Genomic DNA, 23296 nt, shown 5'->3' with positions numbered 1-23296 from the left:
AGCACACTTACTCTGGGCTAAGCGGATTACACGTAGCAACTCGTTACCTTTCACAATGACCTCACCAGGTACATACTGTGATCTCTGATTTGCGCATGATGACGCAAGATCAGAGACGTGCAGAAACTTGCTCAAAGTCACACAGCCGGGAAGGGGGTCTTCATCTGGTTTGCAGACACAAACACCCACAGCCACGGGCTGCCCCACATATAGACAAAACCTCTCACAAACAGAGCTGCTTCCCTGATATTCCCCTCTGCCAGACCTGGGAGGGGGCCTCACATCCAATGGGCATTACACGCACGGTTTTCAGTTCCCCAGTAAGAACCCCCAGGGCCTTCTTGCCTGGGTGATGGGAATTATAAGAATGCGGGCTTTGAAACTGGGATACCCTAGGGTAGAATCCCTCACCAGCCCGTTGAAAACAATCTGTGTGACTTGGAGTAAGTTACCTCTTCTCTCCAAGCCTCGGTTTTTGCATCTGGGAAATGGTACCACATCCTATGTCCCAGGGTTACTATGCAGAGCTAACTAAAACTGGAGCACCTAGCAGAGCTCTTGGCATCCAGTAGGTGGGCCAAGGAAGTCTGTCTGTGGCCATCTGAACCTACACGAAGCTCCCGGCATACAGTTGGCGCTGCATAAATGCCTGCTGGGAGACCACGCTTAGGAAGTGCGTCCGGAGCACGGCAGTGCTCGGTAAAAATCCGTGAGCAGAATGAAAATAAAGCACCCGCACGACAGATACCCCTGGCTTCCGGGTAGATAAGACACCTGATGCGTAGTAGGTGCTCAGTAAATGTCCCCCCAGATGAACCTAGTTTTGTCCCTCTGTATACAGCATAGAGTTGCTGGTCACGCAACGTCTGTGGGGAGGGACCTGCCTAGAGTAGGCGCTCAAGACAGGTTTGTGGCGCCCTAACCAGACAGAAGGTGGCACGCACATAGTAGGTGCTTGATCCACGCCCGTTACTGAACAGATGCGGCTCAGCGACGTTTGTGGGGTGTATGCGGAGGCAGGGTACCAAGCACACAGTGGGTCTCGGCAACCACGCCCGGGCGAGCTGAGCGGCACACAGTAGGTACTCGAGAAGGGTCTTCCCCTGCCCTCCCGGTGGGTCCTCTCCGCTCCCCACTGGCCTCCTCACCTTTGTTGTAGAGAGAACCGTCAAAGTAGTAGCTGCCCGTGTAGAAGCCGGTGGCCAGCTCGATGAGGTGGCGAGCCCATGTGTTGCCGGCGCCGGGGAAGCTGGCCAGAGCGATGAGCTGCTTGGACTTGGCTGGGAGGAACCTTCTGTCCATGCAGCGGTTGTCTGCAAAAGGCAGGACACAGTCAGGGGCGGGGGCGGACGGAGCCGGACCAGGAAGGACCAGGTGTGAGTCTCGCCCCCCGCCCCTTCCCAGCCAGGCGGCCCAGGGTGACTTCCTCATGGTTAAAAGGAGGAAAACGGTTCTCGTCACAGGGTTGACATGAGGGCTGGGAGCGGGGAACAGCCCTTCTCCCCCGGGAGCGGGAGGGAAGGAAGAGCGTGTGGGGGGCAGGCAGTCTGGTGGGCTCAGGGGCAGGGGAACCGTGGCAGGGGAGAGGACAGGTCTGCTGTCCCTTTGTGGTAACTAAGGATCAAGGTCGTTGGCCCAGAGTGAGGAAGCAGGGCTGGAACCCCCAATCTAGGATTCTCTCCCCTCCCTCTTCCGTTGCAGAGTCCCCTAGGCTGGGTCTTCCATCAGGTTCTCTTGCATCTTGAGGGTTCCTCACGCCTGGGTCCCCATCTCCTCCCTGACCCCCCCTTCTCTCTCACCCAGCTGGCTCCATCACATCTGCATTCACACATGAAAAAAATCACGCCATCATTACAAAAATCTCTTTCGAGGAACCACTCTCTGTCCTCACCCCATTCCCATCCCACCTCCAACTGAGCTGTCCACACTCGCCATTCTACCTTCTCCTCCTCCTTGCTCCCAGGGGCGCCACTCTGGGCTCCGCCTCGCTCACGCACAGAGCCAGTCCCGCTGGAGGCACCAGTCAGCGCTCCTTGCAGCCTCTGACAGCACCCCCCATCCTGCCCTTCGCAGAATTCCTCCCAGGGTGGTCTTTCCTGTCCTGCAGGACCCGCCGTTACCAAGATCTTACTGTGAGCCACACTCATGTCTGGTGACAGCCCATCAAGGGAAACGTCTGAGTTCCTAAATTGAAATTCCAATTCTGCCACCTATCTGCCGGGTGCCCTGGGAAAAATGATGGGTCTGAGCCTCAGTTTCCTCGCCTATAAAATGGGACTACTGGCAACAGTGGTACCCTCGGGAGGGTCGCGGGAGGGAGGGTGTGTTAACACGGGGCTCACACACTAGAAGTGCCGATCGACCACACCTCCTCATGCTATGACTTCCAGCCAGGGGGCCCCAGCTCCCCCCACCGCCCCCCAGCCCGGTTCAATCTGTTCAGAGCAGACTTTGGGAAAAATAAATCCGGTCTTTGTCTCTGTTGAAGCCAAGCAGGTATCTGGGAATGGTTTTCCTGGAAACACACTGCAGAAAAAGCCTCAGTATGTAACTTTCTTGTCTTATGTTTTCATAGGGGTACAGATTATCTAGTTGTCTTTGCATAATACCCTTAAAAGTCTGTGCATTCCACGCTATGTAAATGTTACTTAAAAAAATCATTAGCAGGGCTCCTGGGTGGCTCAGTCGGTTAAGTGTCTGCCTTCGGCTCAGGTCATGATTCCAGGGTCCTGGGATCGAGCCCCACGTCCCCCCACGCCCACCCTGCTCAGTGGGGAGCCTGCTTTTCCCTCTCCCTCTGCCTGCCGCTCACTCCCCGGCTTGTGCGTGTGCTCGCACTCTGTCAAATAAATAAAATCTTTAAGAAAAAAATCAAATAGCAAAATTCAAAAAATTTTTTAAAAAATCAAAAATAGCAAATATTGAATTATAATTAAGGATATGTACACTGACATGTAAAATGGTTGCAACTTACAGTTGACCCTCAAACAACCTGGGTTTGAACTGGGCAAGATTTTTTATAAATCTAGTACCCTACCATAAATGTGTTTTCCTTAAGATTTTCTTAATAACATTTTTCTTTTCTCCAGCTTACTTATTGGGATACAGTGTATAACATAGGTAACATACAAAATGAAGGTTAACTGACCATTTGGGGTTATCAGTATGGCTTCTGATCAACAGCAGGCTGTTAGGAGTTAAATTTCTGGGGAGTCCAAAGTTAGATGTGGGGATACCTGGCTGGCTCAGTTGGAAGAGCATGCAACTCTTGATCTCCAGCTTGTGAGTTTGAGCCTCACGCTGAGCATAGAGATTACTTAAAAATAAATAAAATTTTTTAAAAAAGTGTGGATTTTTCAACAGCGCTGGGGGGGTCATCACCCCTAACGCCCGTGTCCTTCAAGGGTCAACGGTGCTTTGAAATGCGTGAAAAAAAATAAGAAGGATCTAGGGATGGTGAAATGGAGAGATAGATGATCAAGTCAATATAACAAAATGTTGGCAAACGTAAAGTCTACGGGATGCATTATGGTCATTCACAGTGTGATTCCAGTTTTTTCCTGGAGGTTTGACATTTTTTTCCCCATCACAAAATGTTGGGAGGGAGAAAAAAAAAAACAACAAACCTGGCCCCTCAATTTCTCCAGAAAACAGCATTCTCGATTCAAATGCTGCCTGGGAGGCCAAGACCCACTCCAAGGTAAAGGCTGTTGTTTTCAGCCCTAAAAAAGAAGGTTTGTTTATTTCAGCCCTAAAAAGAAAAGCTCCGAAAATCAAAGCAGGACCGTGTGGGGCTTTGGAATCAGACAGAGCTGGGTCTTACTCCAAGGCTCTTCCCTCTCGGAGACCGTTTCCTCTTGGAAAATGGGGCTAATCACCTTACAGGAGGAAACGGAGAGTACGTGGGAAGCATTTTCAAAGTATACTGAGAAGGTGTGGTTCAGAGCACAGCCCAGGATCCAGACCCCACCTGGGTCTGAAGCCCAGCTCTGCCCCGTCCTAGCTGTGCCACTCGGGCCCAGCTACCCAACCTCTCTGTGCCAAGTTGTAAGATCATCATTTGGGAGCTTTTGTAAATGTTAGAACATTTGTGTTTAGAATTTTTGAACATTTGTAAAATAGGAATAATAGCGGCACCTAGGTCATTGTGAGGACTGAATGAATGAATTCAGTCTCAAGGGCTTAGACGGCGCCTGGCACACAGTAGGTGTTCGAGAATTCCATTCCCGGCAGGAATGTCAGGGTTTAGCACGTAGCAAATGCAGGATAAATGGCAGCCGTGATGGACCAGGCTCTTGGCAACCTAATAAACCACGGGCCTCTCGAACCTCGCCCGTGTGAGGGACTGCACGCCTGACGTGGAAAAACTGAAGAACAGTTTGGCCTGGGGACGTGGCCCAGGGAATGAGCAAAGCCATCAATTAGGGGCTCTTTATCTGCTTTTGAAAAGGCTCCAATGTCTGTTCCATCCACATCAAAGCCATTCACGGTCACGGAATAATTAATCTGTGCATGACTCTCCCTTAGGCTAGGGCAACACGGTTCTGCACAGAGTAACCAACACTTCTAAAAGCTAACAAATGTTCATCCCTCCTCGCTGGACTATAAACAAAGCCAAGAGCCGCACTTACTAGATTCCTGCTCACTGGGCTCTTAGCAGGACTTTAAGTGCCACAGAAGGAACCACGGGCGGTTACCACTGATACCCCCATCACACCAAATAGGGGACGAGCTCTTGATGGGGCTGCCAGTAGCTCTTTTGACACTTTTGTACCCATCAGAAAAAGGCACCCTCCCCTTCCTCTGGGCAGAGGCACTGCTATCCAGAGTGCGGAGCGTGGGCTGGCTTTCGGGCACCACTTTTCCTACAGGTTTTGACTGTGCAGTGCCCAACCTGCCCAACCGTACACGGAGGCCCGGTTCCTGGGAGATGAAGAGGAGGTCTAGCCCAATCGTGTTTTATTGCGTCTCCAGGCTTCAGGGGGTAGGGATGATGTTTCCCTGACTGTAGGCTTATTGTGGGCTTTACATCATTCAGTGAGCTGAGGTGGGGCACAAGACGAGCACATAGTAGGTGGTCCACATATTCAGATACTGGGGTAACCCTTCAGGGGTTTCCTTCGGATGGAGTGTCCCAGCAAAGCACCTCTCTAAGCGCCACCCACCCTTCATGATGCTTCGGTCAGAGGAAATGGCTTTCAGCTAGAAATTTTATAAGCAGTGTGACCTCAGGCAAGGCCCTTAACCGTTCCGTGTCAGTTTCCCCGCCTGTAAAGCGGCCGTGATAATTATTCCCACCTCCCAGGAGAGCTGAGGGGCTTCAGTGAGAAAGTGTGAACTAAGAACTCAACACGGACTCCGGCACCAAGAACGTCCTCGAAAGACCCTCAGCACTGCCACCACCACGGGCCGGCAGCCCCAAGAGACGGGAGAGGAGCCAAGCGGGCAGCAGAGGTCCCACCAGCAAAGGGAGGAGGACAGAAGATGGAGAAAGAGAAGATTTTTATAAATAAATGGACAGAATCCTAGAATTGAAAGGGCTCCTGGAGGTCAACAATCTACCGCTGCATTTTGCAGATGGGGAAACTGAGGCTCAGAAAGGGGAAGAGACTTGCCTGGGATCCTGCTGCAGCTCTGGGTTGGTCACCCGGCTCCCCCACTCCCAGCCCAGCTGACATCACACTCAATCTCACCACCTTCACGATGAGAGAAGAGCCACCAAGGTGGGGGCTCAGTAGGAGGGACAGAGATGAGGGTCTCCGGAACCCAACACCCCTTGCCTGGGGCCCTTGCCTCTGTTGTTGTCCCTGAGCCAGGCCAAGTTCCCCAGCCCTGCCCTTGCCCCCTGCCCTGCTCAGCCCGAGCGGGATGGGATGGGTTGGGCTGGCCGGGGCCCCTCTGGGAAGGAAGCCACTAGAGAGCCTCCGGGGGAGGGTTCCGCTGGGGGAGCCCTGGCTTACCTTGGACCTGTGTCTGGTACACGATGAAGTAACGGGGAGTCCCACAGCTCTCAAACTCCTCTGCGCTGCACTTTTGGGCACAGAGCTGCTCGTCCTCCCTCTCGTGGAGGGGGAACCGCGTGGTGGGGAACCCGCAGTGGCAGGCGGTGCCCGCGAGGGCGGCCAGTGGGTACTCCTGCAGGGGAGACGGGAAGAATGTCCCGAAATCCCTGGACTGCCCCGACTCCGCATGCAGAGGAGGGCTGGTGTTCCAAACGTCCCTTCTCCACCGCTCTCCCCAGCCTGAGGGTCCCCCAACTTCACTTTGATGGGTCTGCCCCATTTGCGCACCTCCCATGCTATCGTTTCTTTCCAGCTTAATTAAGGTATAACTGACAAATGAAACCGGCACTTCGGTACATTTCCACGCTCCAGACTCTAGACGCAAATACTACAGAAACAAAACAATGTAATTACTTTCTAAGGAGACCCTGCCAAGACGCTGAGCCCCGGTGGGCTCTGCTCTTCCTGCAAAGGGGAGATTAGTGGAGGGTTGAGAGGTGTTAAAGACACCTGAGCACGGAGACGGAGCTTTTTCCTGGAGGGCTGGAAAGGAGACTGAAAAGAAACTGCTTTTCTCACCGTCCTGCGCCCTGCCACCGGAAATCCCCGGGTCTCAGAGTGACACGAAGCCCACGCTTTGGGAAAAGCTGTCTGAGCCGGTTCTTTTATTTTATTTTATTTTTTTTTAATTTTTTTATTGTTGAGCCGGTTCTTTTAAGCCAAAGAGGATATGGATCCCCACATTAGCTACGCTCTTCGCTCTTCGTGGGCACAGCTGCTCCTATCTGCTTTATTCTGCAGAGCAGCTAAGCCGGAGCAAGGTGGGACTCAGGTTCGGAAGGCAGGGGGCTGTCCTTTGTCCGCTTCGCCTCTACTCCAGACCCGAAGCCCTGAATCCTCCCCGATAGGAATAAGCTAGTAATAAACCAAGATCACACCGCGGTGGCCAATCCAGCGAATTTTGCACAAAAGTTTGGTTTCTTCCTAACACATATTAAAAAGGAACTTTACCTCTTAGCTGAAGAGCAGAGACAGAGAAATGCTGATACGCAGGTGGGTCTGCGTGGGCCATGACTGATGGCATTTCTAACAGGTGATACATATCGAGCCTCCGCTGATAGCCTAAATCTGCTACCCTCCACCCTGTGGCCCAGGCAGCTCTATACCCCCGCCCACGTAATCCCCTCAATTTTTCTCCTATGACCCCTAAGGAGATCAGAAGAAACTGGAAGAGGGAGTTTTGCAGAGGGGCCTTCCTGTCCACCCACACACCCTCGCTTCCCTCCGGTCCTATGTACAGTATGACCCTTTGTTACGCTGCTTTGCCCGGGACTTCATTGTCTCACGTGTTTGCGTCCCACCTGCAGCTGATCTGCCGGCTCCAGGGTCATCAAGGACTGAGAAATGTCCACGGAGGGGATGCCGTGGGGGAGGGGCATTCCCGCCCGGGAGAGAAAGCTGGATCAAAAGCTGGTCAAACCTCCTCAACTTAAGAACTTCCTCCCTGACCTTCCAGGATGCCTCTTAGGAGCAGAGTAAGTGCTCAGGAAATGCTTGGTGACTTGAAGTTGCCTGGCTGCCCTTGAATGGCTCTGGCAGCCTCTCTAGGGTAGCTCCGAAATTCAGTGGGCAGGCCCAGGTGTCAGCCCTACTTGCTTGTGTTATGAGCTCGGGCAAGTGACTTCACCTGTTTGGGCATTGGTTTTGTCATCTGTGACATAGGGCGGAAAATCCTCAACTCCAAGCCTTCAGGTGAGAGGTAAACTGAGACCCGTGGTGCAGAGGACTGCATGGAGGACGTGCTCAGTAAGCAACAGCCTCTCAGCAGTCCCGCGAGGTGCTTCGTGCATCGGGAGACTCGATGAGGGTTGAGCCAAGCAGAGCAGGTGGGGCATTTGGGAGTTGGGGGGCAGGCTTGAGCATCCGGCAGGGGCCACAAGGCAGGCCCCCAGCAAGTGCCAGCATCTTTGAGGACGGACTCTACATCTGGTTGACCCTGCATCCCCAGCACTGAGCATGGGGGCCTGGCACAAAGTAGTTTCTCGGTAAATATTAGCCAAGCAAATGAATGAAATGGGCAACCACGTTTTTGTGGTGGGGAAGGGGTTGTTCTTTGGCCCCTCATGTAATGAGCTCATCTTGAAAGAAGGCTAGAGCTCCTCGGACATCACTGAGTGCCAACGATATGCCTAGCCCTGCTCTGGGTATTGGGAGGGCACCAATGTTCAAGGCACAGCCCCTACTCTTGTGGAGTTCACTGTCTGGTCAGGGAGGAAGGATCTCAGGCTGAGAAATGACCCACAGGTCATCTAGTCCAACTTCAATCCAACGCCCGAAGTTCTGGATGCCACACCTGCCCTGACTCTACTTGCATGCCTCCAGTGACGGGGAGCTCACTCTGTCCCAAAGTGGGGTTGCCCTTGCCTTTCCCTGACAATCTTCTACTCACGCTTGTGGGCCCAAGTTAGAACGTTACCCTCATTCCTGAGCATTCCTGACAATTAGAACAAACCCACCTCCTCAGAGGGAAAGAAATCGACCCCAAGTAACTTCTACCCCTTAGATCCACATGAAACCGTCGTGTCCCTCTCCCGTGTCACAGATCACAGAGATGACCCCCTCGTCCTGGCTGGGCTGCTGCCAAGCCCCCCCCCTTCCTGCAGCTGTTCCACACTGCCCCTCCCTGGAGTTCTGTGAGCAGGACCCCGGGCTCACCTTCTCGGTGCAGAGGTCCACGCACTTGTCCACGGACATGTTTGGCATAGCGGCTGTCACGGGCAAGGCCAGGGAGAGGTTGTCAGGCCTGCGGAAGCAGCCTCGGAAGACCGCGCTCCCATCTGGAGAGCCGGAGGGAAAAGCAGGAGTCAGATCTCAGCTGGAGAACCACCTTCTGAAGAAAGCACTTTTATTTGTTTTTTTAAACAATTTTATTTATTTATTTGAGAGAGAGAGAGAGAGAGAGTGCGTGTGCGCACCAGCTGGGGGGAGGGGCAGAGGCAGAGGGAGAAGCAGACTCCCCGCCGAGCAGGGACCCCGATGCAGGACTCTCCCAGGACCCTGGGATCATGACCTGAGCTGAAGGCAGACACTTAGCCACTGAGCCACCCAGGTGCCCCAGAAAGAGCTTTTAAATGAAAGCCCAGAGAAGGCAAGAGTCTTGCCCAAGGTCACACGGTGAACCAAAGTGGAGACTAATCAACTGAAAAATTCCAAGTGCTCTCCTCAGCCCTGGCATCTTTGTCGACAGCCCAGGTCACTGAGATGTTCTTGCGGGGCCACATTGTTCCCTTTTCTTTGCCAGCCTCCCTGGGCCTTGCCTCCTCATGGTCAACAATGGTTACTCCCCATTCAGGGACGTGACAGATGTCATGGAGGATTTTCACAATCGCATCAGGAGATGGCCGTTTGAGGATCGAGGGAAGCGAGGTACCCAGGGCTGTCCTGTCCCTCCTCACAGCACCAGGGTGCCCCTCCCTCCCACCCTCCTGGGCGTTAGGGGAAAAATCCTGGGCCTCAGGAGTCTCCACCCACCAGTGCTGAGCACCTACAGGCTACAAGGGACTGATCTGCGGGAAGGACTGCCTTGAAGATAACCAAATCGGGGAAACCCCCCAGGCACACACAACAGGAAATCTGTGGAGGCCACAGCAGTCACCCCAAAACCCTACTCAGAGATACTGCCTTGGGTCAGGTTTCCTAGAAGCAGCACCTGAGACGGTGTTTTATTGAGGTGCACTCTCAGGAGGGGACGGGGGGAAGCAGGACAGGGCTGGCAGGAGCTAAGCAAGCGTGTGACCTCGGCTGGGTCTCACCCCGAGCATGGGGGATGAGCTCTACCACAGTCGGTCCCGCTGTAAGGAATGGGGTCCGGGCTCGGCCCTGTGTTCCCCCCTCCCCATAGCTCGTAGGTTCTTTGCTGTCCTAGAGAGCCTGCTCCTCTTGGGCCAATGGTCATTTTCACCCAAGGGGGCAGGTGTGAACCACTGGCCACCCAGAGTCACCGCAGGTAAAGGGGGTTTGGGTGGCCCCCCTGTGGCGCCCGCCGCGGGTGCACACAATTATGAATAAGGATATACGCAGTGGCATTTAGTTAAAGCAACACGTGAAAGACGGGGCACAGCCTAGGTGTCCATCAAGGAAGTGCTGGACAGGTAAAGTACGGAACGACAAGACAACGGGCTTCTGCACCCCCATCAATAATAAATGGCATTCAGGGGTACTTTAGAGAGAAGAAGATGTGTTCAAGAGATTAAATATAAACTGAAACTATGAAACTCCACATATTATATCAATTTTATATAACAATTCTCTCTCAATATTAATCTCTAGCAGGACCTATACTAACATGTTGATAACCAGGCTCATCTCTGAAGAGCAAGCATGATGGTTGTTTTCGTTGTTGTTGTTTTTTAAAGATTTATTTGAGAGAGAGAGAGAAAGCATTGGGGAGGGGCAGAGGGAGAGGGAGAAGCAAACTCCCTGCTGAGCAGGGAGCTGGACACAGACAAAGGGCTCGATCCCAGGACCCGAAGATCATGACCTGAGCCGAAGGCAGACACTTAACTGAGCCACCCAGGCGCCCCATGATGGTTGTTTTAGGTCAACATGGCTAGGCTACAGCGCCCTGTTGTTTGATCAAACATACGTCTAGGTGTGGCTGTGAAGGTATTTTGTAGCTGCGACTAACATTTATACGCACTGGACTTTAGGGAGACTTACAGGGGATTACCCTTGAGCATGTGGGTGGACCTCATCCAATCAGTGGAAGGCCTCCAGAGCAAAACCTGAGGTTTCCCAGAGAAGAAGGAATTCTGCCTCAAGGCTGCAGCATTAACTGCTATCTGAGTTCCCAGCCTGCTGGTCTGCCCTACAAATTTTAGGCTTGCCAGCTTCCACAACTGCATGAGCCAATTCCTTAAATAAATCTCCTAACATACATACAAATATATAAAACTCCTACAGATTCTATTTCTCTGGAGAACACTGACTAATAGGCTAGCATTATAGGCAATTTTTATTTCCATCTTTTTAAAACCTTTTCTAGCTTTTTCTACAGTGAATATGTATTTTTAATGTAATGAAGACAAATTAAAAAAATTTTTAGGGGCGCCTGGGGGACTCAGTCAGTTGAGTGTCTGCCTTCGGCTCGGGTCATGATCCTGGGGTCCTGGGATCGAGCCCCGCATCGGATCCCTGCTCAGCGGGGCGCCTGCTTCTCCCTCTCCCGCTCCCCCCTGCTTATGCTCGCTCATGCTCTCTCTCTCTCTCCCCGTCAAATAAACAAATCTTTAAAAAAAATTTTTTTAGGGGCACCTGGGCAGCTAAGTCAGTTGAGCGTCAGACTCTTGATTTCAGCTCAGGTCATGATCTCAGGGTCGTGAGATCGAGCCCTGCATCGGGCTCCGTGATCAGCACGGAGTCTGCTTGGGATTCTCTCTCTCCCTCTGTACCTCCCTTTCCCGCTGCCCACATGCTCTCTTGTTCTCTCTCTCTGAAATAAATAAATAAATCTTTTAAAAAAACTTTTTTTTTTTTTAAAGATTTTATTTATTTATTTTGACAGAGAGAGACACAGTGAGAGAGGGAACACAAGCAGGGGGAGTGGGAGAGGGAGAAGCAGGCTTCCTGCCGAGCAGGGAACCCAATGCGGGGCTCGATCCCAGGACGCTGGGATCATGACCTGAGCCGAAGGCAGACGCTTAACGACTGAGCCACCCAGGCGCCCCTTAAAAAAACTTTTTAATGCCCCTGTCAAATTTATCAAAAGGCTCATGATGCCCATTTAAAATTAAGGTCAGCTGTCCTCAAATTTGAGTTGCATGAACCTTTCCAGAACATAGCTGTCACGGAAAACCAAGGACACCGTTCACACAGCGCAGATCAAAACCAGGAGCAGAGAAGTAGGTGTCATTTACCGAGTGCCTGCCACGTGTGATCTACTCTGCTGGGAACTTTACTGACATCATCTCACTGCCCCTTCTGGAAAACTCTGAGAGGTCTGGAGTAAACTCTGGTTGTGCAGCCGAGAGTAGCACGGCTCAGACAGGGAGGTTACGGGACAAACCTAAGGACCCGCTGTTGGCAAGAACTTACTGCGGATCATCACAGAAACAAGACGTCAGCCCTTGGGAAAAAGGGAAGCAAGCTGCAACAACCGTACACCTCCCTCTAGGTCTGTCTCCGGGTCTGTCCAGAGCATCAAACTTCCCTGTTGGCACACCCACGTACGTTGACGTTTGCGTGCAGGGAAAAGGACATGGAATTGCTCCCAGGGCAGAAGGATGGTGGAGGAGGGGGAGGGAGGGAGTTTGCGAGTGCTCGTTTTAAATGTCAGCTGTCACGCTAGTGATTATTTCTACCACCTGGCACCCAGTAGCCCACAGTCGCTCCTGGCAGAGGCAAATCTAGCAAACTGAGAAGACATCTGGAATTTGGGTAAATGGCTATTTCCAGAGCAGGCTGCAGGCTCGCACCATCCAGTCCTTTCTCCCCCGCGGTCCTCAGCCGTTGCTCCAGGCTGGTGAGGGAGCTGGCGGTGGCTGGGGGTGGTCAGGGTGCTGCGGACCCACCCCGAGCTCCTCCAGGCCTCAGTTTCCCCATGTATCAATGGCAGGGAGGTGGACAGACCACGCAGATTCTCTTCTGGACAGGGTGGCACTGCACCCTCCCTAAGTGAGGAACTGTCAGACGCCAAATGCCACTAGTGTCCCATCCCGTGGCCCAGGGTGCTCAGAGGGAAGCCCCGGAAACTCACATCAGTCACCTCGAGGAAGATTCGATGATGCTCAGACAATGTGCCATCCAAGGTGAGGCCAGGAAGGGGAGTCAGGCATTTGAGCTAAAGACTCACGGCTATGAGGTGGGACTCGCAAAGCAGGTGCGCAGACCCTCACTTAACCGGAAAACTCCTTTAGCTGGAAGCCCACTCCGGTCCCAGGGCAGAGAGACACTGCCTCGCTTCTAGAAAGAAGGAAGCTCGCTTTCTCTCTCCATGCTGGGTGCCTGGCCTCTCTTCACGGCAGCCACCCGGGTAGATGCTGCGGCTCTCCCCACTTACAGTCAGGGAGCCGGAGACTCAAGGAGTCTCTCTGCCTTCCGGTGTCACCAAGCAGCTCAGTGACAGAGTGGAATGAAGCCAGGTTGCTCTGTCTTCCAAGTCCCTGCTTCTTCCAATAAGAATGATGTGGTTATGATGATTAGGTGCTTATAGGAATATCGGGGTACGGCTGGTATCACCGTGGCTCCCGCGTACCGGCCACATTGCTGTCTGCTGGGAACCAGGCTGAGCTGCTCCCACGTGTGGCCTTGTTGAACACTCGCATCACCTTGGTGGTATAAGCATCCCCATTTGTACGGATGCAGAAACAAGGCTCAGAGGGCTGAAGCCACTTGACACAAATCAGCCAGCACAGAAGATGCAGAGCTGATTTTGGAATTGAAGTGAGACACCTGCTCTGCTCTGGATGGTATCGGCTGCTCTCTGGGCGCCGGCCACTGGGGAAACACCTGTCCCCTGCAAGGAAGGTCTCATTCTTCCCATTACACAGAAGGGGGAACTGAGGCTCAGAGGGGGAGAGTGACTTGCCCAAGGCCACACAGCTGACAAGGAGTGGCTTCTGGATTCCGAACCCAGGAATGTCTGAGCTCCACGGCCTCACACTCTCCAGGCTGTCCCTCTTTAAGAAGCCACCCCCAGGCCTCGTATTAGCCTTTGCAAAACACTGTGATGCTTATTCTGCCTCTCCTGCCCTTCACACTCATTCCACAAAGTCAAGGCTGTCACTCTGGGTTATCTGGACACTGGAGTCAAATTTTAAGTACCAAAAAATAAAAAAACAAAACCGCCCAGCTCTTGACCCTGAGTCTGCGAAACCATATTCAAATTGTTAACGTTCCTCTTCCCCACTGGGATTCCATTCAGGAGACCGTCTGATAGGCCCCTGGGTCATGGCTGAGGCCGGGAGGGTTGCTACGGGAAATCGTTCCAGGGTTGAGGCTCATGGAATCCCCTCCGGGACTGGGACAGGCCTGGGACACTGTAAAGCTCTGGAGCCCACCGCCTCTTCCCCTCTAGGTGCTTCCTTCCTGAATGCCCCTACTGCTCCCTTGAGACCAGGCGGGGAGAGGTCAGAGTTGTGTTAGAAGGGGTCAAGGGTGTCGGGGCCCCTATGGGGTGACAGCATCTGTCTGTGCATCAGTGAGGCAAGAGAGCCCGGCCATGAGGTTAGCTGTGGGCCTGGCTGTAGTGAAGGTGTGTCTGGGAGGTGGGACAGGTGTGCACAGAGTGTGTGACAGGGAGGCAGTGTGTGCGTGACTGCGGCCAAGTGAGTACAGAGCGACCTGTGTGGGCGTGCGGACGCTGAGCGCCGAGACCGCGAACCTGGCCATGGGGGTCTGTCTATGTGGGCATCTCTACATGACTGCGGCTGGGGGTGGGACCTCCACCACGGGGTGGAGACGTACCCTAGGGGATCTCTCTGGGTTGCCTGGCAACCGTGTAGCTGAGGGGAGGGCTCCCTGTCTCCTAGCAGAGGGCCAGGCTGAGCCTCAGCCACCCTCCCACCAGACAGGCCCAATGCCACCAGGAATCGGGCATTTCTATAAAATCCCCTGAACAGCCAGCACCTAGGTTCCAGCAGATATGTCTGTTTCCCCAGTGCACCATGCAAGAGAGAGGAACAGGAGGGGGCAGGTCCCTCTAGTGAGCCCAGCCTGGGTGGAGTCTCTCCCCAGGATGCTGAGAGCATGGGGACCCTCCCCCCTGGAGCTCACAGCCGGACAATACTGGTGTCTGTCTGGGTCCTGTGTATCACGGGACCTGACATACGGGTCTCTGGACAGCAGCATTTGTCTGCCCATGGGCATGTGAGAGCTGGCGTCCACCCACAGTGCTCTCTGGGGTCACCCCTGCTAGGAGTCACCCCTGCATCCTCTTGCAGACATGACCTTGAGTAACTGAGGTCACCAGGGCATCACTCAGGGTCCTGTGAGCCCACACATGCATCTCGACCCCCCTGGCCGAATGCTCCGCCCTTCATCACCCCCAGGCCGATGCCCATGTCTGGGGCTCCAACTGCTGACAGGGCCACATCAGCATGCATCTGCAGGGGGCCTCGAGGGGCTCGGTCCTGACCTAGGGGCTCCAGAAGAGGCTGTCCAGTCTGGCCCCACACCCGAAAGCCACAGTACTTCCCTGCAACCGACAGGCTCGGGACAAGCTGCCTGGCCAAGGAGCAGAAATCCAGCGGTCAGCAGACACGAGCTCTGCCACCCACTTTGCTTCTCTTCTCTGGACCTTGGAGTCCTGACCTGTCACACAGGCAGCTCCGCCCTTCCTCGATGTTGGGTAAGTTTCCCCTCCTTTTGGAGCCTCGATCTTCTCATCTCTAAAATGGAGGCATGGATACTGGGTGATGACACAGAGACAGAGATGCAGGAGCCTGGTGAGCCAGAAGTAGAGTGGAAGGAGCAGGTGAAGGTCTATGGACCTATCTCCTTGCCGCCCGCCCTGAGACTTAAATGGAAAAGCAGGTGGAGAAGTTGAATCTCTTCCCTGGTGGAAGGGGAAGGAAGACTCTGCCAGTCCAGCTCCACTGAGGTGGTCTCCCTTTGACATTTAAGCATCTGCTAATGAGCCCCTGACCCTCCCAGCTTACAGAGGAGGACTGAGCTGAATGCTCTGAATAGCAAATAAGGTGAGGTTTTTAGAGGACAGGAGCCAGAGTGGGATCAGGAGGCACTGCTGTGAGTCTCTCTCTGGGCAAGGTGGGTGCTAGGGGTGGGGGGAGGAGGGGACCAGGTGTGGGAAGGCGGTTCCAGGAGCAGCTGACCTGTTGGATGTGGGGTGTTCTTACAGTCCTGCCCATGTCAAACCCACATGGTCCCTGGGGGGGCTTCATGATGTCTGGCAGAAAGGCGGGGCTCCCAGGGATCTGGGAAGCATGCCTTGGAAGCCACTTCTCTCTGCAGCTTGCTCTCCATCATGGTTTGGTGATTGAACATGGAGAAAACCCATGATGGCCAAGACCTTTAACTCTCCCTCTACCCTCATTTCCTTCATCTATAAAATGGACCACCTGGTTCTCCCCATCAGTGGTGAGAGGCCCTCTTACTACTTACGTCTGCAAATGAAGGAGAAGTGGCCAGCACAGGTCCATTGACCTTCCTAACACTCTTCTGTGATAGAAAGGATTTTGCATTGCCACAGCAGTGGGGGGATGCCTTCCTGTTTGCAAAAAGCCCTGGTGCCCAGCAGAAAGGGAATTGGTTTTAATTTCAGACAGACCTGGGCCAGATATTGACTAAGCGGTGTGTCCTTGGGCAGGAGTCTTCACCTCCCGAGCCTTGGTTTCCCAAGGAGATAAATGGGGATCATATCTGCGCCACACAATGAGGGTGGAAGTCCATGTGATGGTATCTATGGTGCCTGAGACCTAACCACGCCTCCCTGCTCCTTTCTCCTTTGCTCATCCGTGATGTGTGAAGGGTGTCTGGATCCTACGTGGTAGCTCTGTCGGTGCCCCATTAATGAGCCCCTGGCACTCCCTATCCTGATACAGATAGACAATGACCAACAATAAACACCCACGGCTCAGTCTTAGGGCCAGGGAGGAACGGGCTGGACCTGCCAGGGAGTTCATCTCCGCAGGAGCCACCCTCAGCCAATGATGGGGGAGTGTGGGACAGTAAACACGGCAGCTTCCTGCCCCTCTGGTGGGACAGCTCTGAAACATGTTCACCACCGTCTCCCAGAGCCCCGCAGTGGGATTAAGCTTCAGCTGTCCTCAGTGGTGACCTGCTTTGTAAAAGACCTTGTAAGGGCTCCCTCCCTTCCTTGTCTCACCTCTTCGTCCCTCTACAGGTGCATCCTGGGCTGGCTTCCCAAGCAAACCAAGGGTCACATCCTTGCCTCTGGGGGAACCCAACTTAAAATGTCTTCGGATCTTGGAACATTTTTAATCCATAAGGGAAATCCCACATGGAGTTCAGGGCCGTTGCTCTTCCCAGCCTGCAGTCTGTGAGAATCGTGCTTCAGGAGTAGTGCGATACCCAGCCTCTCTGGACAATGGCAGTGACCCTGGGTACTGTCTCCCTCATGACCTACACTAAAGACCAACAGAACATCAGCTGTTTGCTCTGCGTCACTAGTGTTGTGGGTTACACGTACAGTATCTATGAGGTCGGCCAGACTATTAATCTGTTTTGCAGATTATTAATCTGAGACGTAACGAGAATTCAGTTGCTCTTCCAGGTCACACAGCTAGCAGGAATTGGGATATGACCCCCATCCTGCTTGACATCTCCTCTTGGTTTCCCACCCCTCTGCCATTCAACAGTAGGCCTGCCCCATTCTCACAAGGCTGGGGGCTCCAGAGACCCCACAGCAGCCCCCTGAATTTCCCAGAAACCCTCTCAAGCCCCACAGCAGGGGTCTAGGCAGCACAAAAGCTCATGCCCCACATTCTCATAATGTCAGCTCTTCATTGCCGGGCCAACTGGGATGGTGCGTGACCTCGGCAGCTTGAGGCTTTTACTAGCAAGAGGTGAGCAGAGCAACTGTTTGGCGACTCTCTTTGCTGGGGGCAGATGAAGAACAGCCCGGAACCAGCTGCAAGTGTCTCTGAAGTCCTATCATCTCTTTGTTCTGGGGCTTCACAAAAATGAGGTAAATGTCACCAGGCGTCAGCTTAAAGGCAGGTGTGGAAGAGTTCCCCTTGGTTTGAAAGAGGCCACCACCCCCTGGGTAATTAGGCCAGGCTCTACTGCATTAAAGATGCCATCGAGGAGGAAAGGCAGTGAGCTGGGAGCTGTTAACAGCTACCTATAATCAGAGAGAGATTGAATTACACAAAGACCGTAACTGTCCGAGAATTCAAACCAGCTATTTTTAGGCATCACCAAAGGCTCCTGCAGGCTGTTGCAAATTCAGAGAACGTGAATTGGGTGCTGCTTGGAGTGCATTGAGGAGTTTTCATTTCAGGAAGAAAGGGCCATATCACAATTGCTCAATAACACTGTGCTAGGTGCTTCCTTGACTTTATCTCACTCAGTGGTCACAGCCATCTTTAAAGGTTGGAATTGTCCCCATTTTACCCACGGGGCTCTTGAGGCTCAGAGAGTCAGCAGCCTGGCCAAAGGCAACACGGCAAGTAAGTGAGAAAGCTGGGATAGAAACCATGTCTGCCTGAGTTCAAGACCCACAATGTCCCTATCAGCCTTTGTGGACTTCGCTGAGGGGATACGAGCAAACCAATTCTTCCTCATCGTGACGCAGAAGAAAATTTTTCTACCTATCACCTCCTTGACCCTACACAGCAGAACTCCTGAAGACCCATATACATTATAAAATTCAGGGGTCCTGGGCACATATCAAGGGGAAGGAGAGACCTCCAGAACTGGCAAAGGAGGAGCAAGGGATTGTCCCTCCAGCCAGTGTGATTTTACACGATCATCTGCGGCTCCCCTTGGCAGAAGTGGCTGGAATGGAGTTATCAATGAGCATAACACAAGCATGACACAAAACTCCCCTTCGAACTTTCAAAGACAACAAACTGCCAAAACTCACAGTACACAAAATACACTATGTAAATTGTGAGCCCTAAGTCAAGGATCTATTTTTTTTCCGTGATCATGTAATACTTCCACCATAATAATACTTCATAATACTTCCCCCAAGATAGAAAACCAAAAAACAAGAGGAAAACGTGCTGAGTCTTGGGAGAAGCTAGTCTGTGTGCAGTCCTGGGGGTTTTAGGTAACACTAAAGGACGGTCAGCACCACGGACAGCCACCCAATGGGCACAATATGTATATAACAGGTTCAATGTAGTTCTAAGAAACCTTGCAACACAAATCTTGCAAGAATCTTCCAGGCAAATGGAAATTCTTGCAACATCCTATAAAGCTGTAATGTTCTCAAATCACTGGCAGGTCTCTGCCCCTGGGAGGAGAGCTACACTTGCTGACACATTTAGCAAACTTCTGTGAAAAATGTAATCCAACCAAGAAGGAAGTCCATTTCTCGCTTCTTTTGTAACAAGAGCAAAGAGTCCATGTGCCTGAGAGTCTGTGTCAAGGAAGAATAGCAGGGTGCCTGCAGACATTTGCTCTGCCAACCTTTTAATGCTCTTGCTACTATAGGAGCATTCCATCACCTCAGGAACATGCAGGCTGCCTCCCTATGGAAGGCGTATGCCGTACCAGAGTGGTGCTTGGAGATAATAAGCCTCCTTTAAATCTCTCCAATCATTAAGAATTCTGTGCCACTGCTCAGGGAAACACAATTAGGACACAGCGTTAATACCAACTAATGACTATACAAATGGAGTCTGGTTTCTACCATACCTGTTTCCTGGTGCGTTTGCTCATTTCCCTGCCTAGTGTTGTATGCCAGTAACTTGGAAGGCCTCCCTTTCTGATTTGTGTATAAATCAGATCCAGAAATGGGAAGTGAAAGCTGCCGCTGCATCAGAACAAAGACACTGGTGATTCTGTTTTGCTTGGAGTCAGCAAACGGGGCAGAAGGAGAGATCAGAGGTCAGGGAAAGTAGGAGGTAAGCTAGATCCAAGGAGTTCTCCCAAAAGAGAGGAAATGAGGTCCAGAATCCAATACAAGAGGTCAAGGTGTCAACAGCACCCAAACTAGGAGTCAGAGGGCTGGCTTCCAGCCCATACTCAGTCCCTAGGAAGCACTGTGGCCTTAGAAAAATCATGCTTGTTCATCATTTCCTGAAGTCACCTTTAGACTTTCGCACACTCATTCCCTCTTCCTAGATTTCTCTACCAACCCCTTCGCTACTTGAGTCTGGATATCCTCCTCTCCTACACCAGGCAAAATCCTATGTGTCTTTCAAGGCCCTAATCAAACAGCTCTCTTCTGTGAAGCCTCCCTCCATGGCTGTTCAACTCAGCCACTTATGCTCTCTGGGCTTCAGTCTCTAAAGCTGTAAAAGGGGACATCAGCAAGGAAGGTGCTTCCAACAGGGTACTCAACATAAGACCTTTGCTGACCCTGCACTTTTTGCTCATGGTTGGAATATAGGGCTCTCCCTTTTATCTGGAAATCTCCTTAGAACAAGATTCAGCTCAAATGTTGCTCCCTTGCCTCCTGCAGACAGAGCCCTTGCAATCCCCCAACACATAACCCCAGTGGTGTTGGGTCTGTTTCTCCACTGGACGGTGAGCTCCCGAGGTCAGGGACTGTGCTTTATTCTCCACTCATCCTCCCCATGCCTAATCCACGAGATTGCTTCTCAAGCATTTTGGTTCAATGAATGGTCCCCAGGCTCTCTCCAGATACCATGTTGCCAACTGGGAGCCCACCAGGAATCTCAATCTGACACATCATCAACCATCCATCCCCTTATCCAAGCCACTTCCATTCTTGTCTCAGCCTTGAGGCTAATAAGGCTTCAGTTTTCTTCTGGAGGCTCCAGCTGAAGGTGCCCAAGCTTCAAATCTTGTAGAGTGATGATTCAGGACAATGTGGTGGACTTAGAGAATCCAGGACGCCACCCTCAGTAGACATGATTAATGTTCCCCTCTTGGACATCAATGCAAAAGACTCCTTTCTCAGATGGAACAAAACACCATCGCAGGTAATTTTGCTGCTGCAGATGTGCGTAAGCTGAGGGGTGCAGCAGCATCCCTTCCAGCCTCCGGGGCTGTCTTCAGCAACCACCAGCCCTCCCACTGCTACAAGGGCAAGACCCACCCTATTATACAGAATCTAGTCTTTCTGTGCTGAGGCTTGTATATTTCAGCTGATTGAAAAATCTTCGATGGCCTATGACAGTGTTATTCATATCAGATGATCACAGTAGTTTGTGTGTATGTGAGAGAGAGAGAGAGAGAGACAGAGTCAGGGGTTGGGGGGCAGAATATGTCCAGATTATCCAGCCAATCTGAACATTAACCAATAGGAGGTCTGGCTGCTATCTGGCTAATGACCTACATGGCCTAATTTCTTGTGCTCCAGCTCATCCTCATCCACTAGGATGTAGTGGCAACAGCTTTCTCAATAAACAGCCATGACTCTAAGACCATCTCTTCGGATAGTCAAAGTCACCATCAAAAGAACATAAATATTGGCATAAAGGGATCTGTGTGAGGATGGTAAATCTGCCATCAAATTAAAATCTCATTACACTAACGGCCAAACCAGAGACTCGCTGTGTGGACATTCTCCAGCCTGGATTTCACACACCACCTGTGCCCGCTGCCAGACAGGACTTCAGCCCTGGGTGAACCGAGGCGACTCTGGGGCGGTAGATGGCGCACCCATTTGCAGCAATCAGCACCTTTGCAAATGGGCAGCATGCTCCACCCTCCTGTAGAGCAAAGCTTGAGCGGGGGCTTCAAAAGCACGGGATTTGGAAAACGGAACGCATTATCAGGCAAACCAACCAACGAATTTTTATAAACAACGGCACTCCCGTGGAAGACTGGCAAAGCCGCCCGCGATGACAGGCCAATGTTCCGGGCAGGGCGTGTCAGCTCTGCTGAGGTCTGAGGCCTTATTATTCAAAGTGTAGTCCCTGGCCCAGCAGCCTAGCATCACCTGGGAGCTCCTCAGAAATGCAAAATCTCACCCTGACCAGCCGAAACAGAATCTGCATGGTAACAACATCTCCATAGGGTTTACAGGCACATTCCAATTTGGGAAGCCCTGGCCCAAGGGTCAGAGATGCGGTTGTGGGTTCCCGTCTCTGCCTTGGGTCTGCATCAGAAAGGTAACTGGGAGAAACCCAGCCCTCTGTCTTTTGTCCAGGCCCTTCGCAGTTTTCACAGGTTTGTGGGTCACCTTTAAATAAACTGGGTGACCTTGGGCACTTAAACTCAGTGAGCCTCAGTTTCCCCACTGTAAAATGGGAATTAACACTGGTAACCGCCTGAAGAAGCTACAGGGAAGGGATACGAATTCGGTCCTGCAGTGGGCTTGGCACAGTGCCTGGCACACGGCGGATTCTTGCTAAACAGACATTAACTGTTAGGAAGCAGCCAGAGGGGGGACATGGGACGATGTCTGCAGAAGACGGGCCAGCGCCCACACTCTCCTGCTCACCTCCCTCTCTCCCTCCCTCCCTCCCTCCGTGTGGAAACTGGAGAGTTTTTCCAACAAGACTGAAGCACCGACAAGCAAGAAATTCTCTCTATGGGAGCACTGAAGACATAAGCTCCAGAGTTGGTTTAAATCCTCTGCGGCTTATGTGACATTGACCCTCGGTTTCCTGGTCTATAAAATGGGAGTCAGAGAAGAATAGTGCCAACTCGCAGGGTCACTGTGGGGATGGGCTACTCCGCATAAGACACTTAAAAAAGGACCAGGTGTCTGCTCTTGCCCTCATTATGGTCCTCATCCTCGTCCGTATCACTGTTACAGACAATATGCTTTCAGAAAATCAGGAAGGCCAACAGCTCAGGCTCTAGCTCACTTTGCCCTGGAGGAAAACAGGGTTCTCGAGAAGGAGGGCTGCCCCTGACACAGGAGGCTGCTCCGGGTGGGAGGGAGAGGACACGGACAGGTGGAAACACTTGGAGTAGATGGAGCAGAGAGCTCTGCAAAGGCTGTGGTGGAAGTTGGGGCAGGACCATGGGGGTGCTGGGGAGCCACGGAAGGCGCAGGGCAGGGAGCAGCAGGCCGCGGAGGAGCCACGGGGAGGGGCGGGGCCGACTCACGTACACCTGCGCGCAGACTCCTGGGCCAGCTGCAGCCGGTAGACGGAGAGGCGGTTGGCGCCACCACACACGCTGCCGCGCTCGCCCTTGCACCCCATGTCACACTCGGCCTCGCTCACGTTTGTCGCCTGGATCTTGTGGCCGCAGTAGCACTCAGCTCCGAACTCCAGCCCGGCATACAGGTAACCCCTGGGGAAGGCTGCGGTCAGGCCGGGGTAGCTGCCCCCATGCAAACGCCCGGGGGCCAGGAGACTCAGGGGGAATGGGAGGGCTCTGGGGCCCAGGACCCCCAGGACCACCCCCTGCCTTCCTCCCCATACACCTACCCACATGGCCACACGTGTCCTACTGACACCCACCTTATACCCTTCAAACACACACACGCCCCTCTGAGCCTGGGGTCCCTCCATCCCAGCACTCTCGTGCCCCTCCCATCTAGAGCCATGCGCTAATTATATCTCCAGAGTCCAGCCCCTTTGTTCCAGGAAACGTCCCCTAGGAATGATGCCTCCATATTCCTTCAGAAGAGCTGGAATGAAGGGAGGAGGCAGGGATCTCATATCCCCTCGGAAGATGGCAAAACCAGGGTCACATATCCAGCCAAGGAAAAAATTCCT

At 52.7% G+C, this 23296-nt stretch overlaps 1 protein-coding gene across 6 annotated transcripts in view; it reads right to left on the bottom strand.

Annotated features, from left to right (window-relative positions):
- Positions 1-23296, bottom strand: part of WSCD2 (WSC domain containing 2) — a 116899-nt gene that overhangs the window by 13934 nt on the left and 79669 nt on the right. For 5 of the 6 annotated variants that reach the window (XM_078060850.1, XM_036116701.2, XM_036116702.2 and 2 more), the window contains exons 4-7: positions 22684-22868; positions 8718-8839; positions 5961-6135; positions 1149-1313 (exon numbers count right to left, since the gene is read on the bottom strand). In XM_078060850.1, coding sequence (XP_077916976.1) covers positions 1149-1313; positions 5961-6135; positions 8718-8839; positions 22684-22868 — 647 coding nt within the window. The remainder of the gene's footprint in view (positions 1-1148; positions 1314-5960; positions 6136-8717; positions 8840-22683; positions 22869-23296) is intronic. The other variant, XM_036116706.2, reaches the window with a different exon arrangement.

This window comes from Halichoerus grypus, chromosome 13, assembly GCF_964656455.1.
Source record: "Halichoerus grypus chromosome 13, mHalGry1.hap1.1, whole genome shotgun sequence".
Lineage (NCBI taxonomy): Eukaryota > Metazoa > Chordata > Mammalia > Carnivora > Phocidae > Halichoerus > Halichoerus grypus.
The sequence above is the reverse complement of the archived record's forward strand: the minus strand, read 5'-3'. Positions and strand labels throughout refer to the sequence as shown.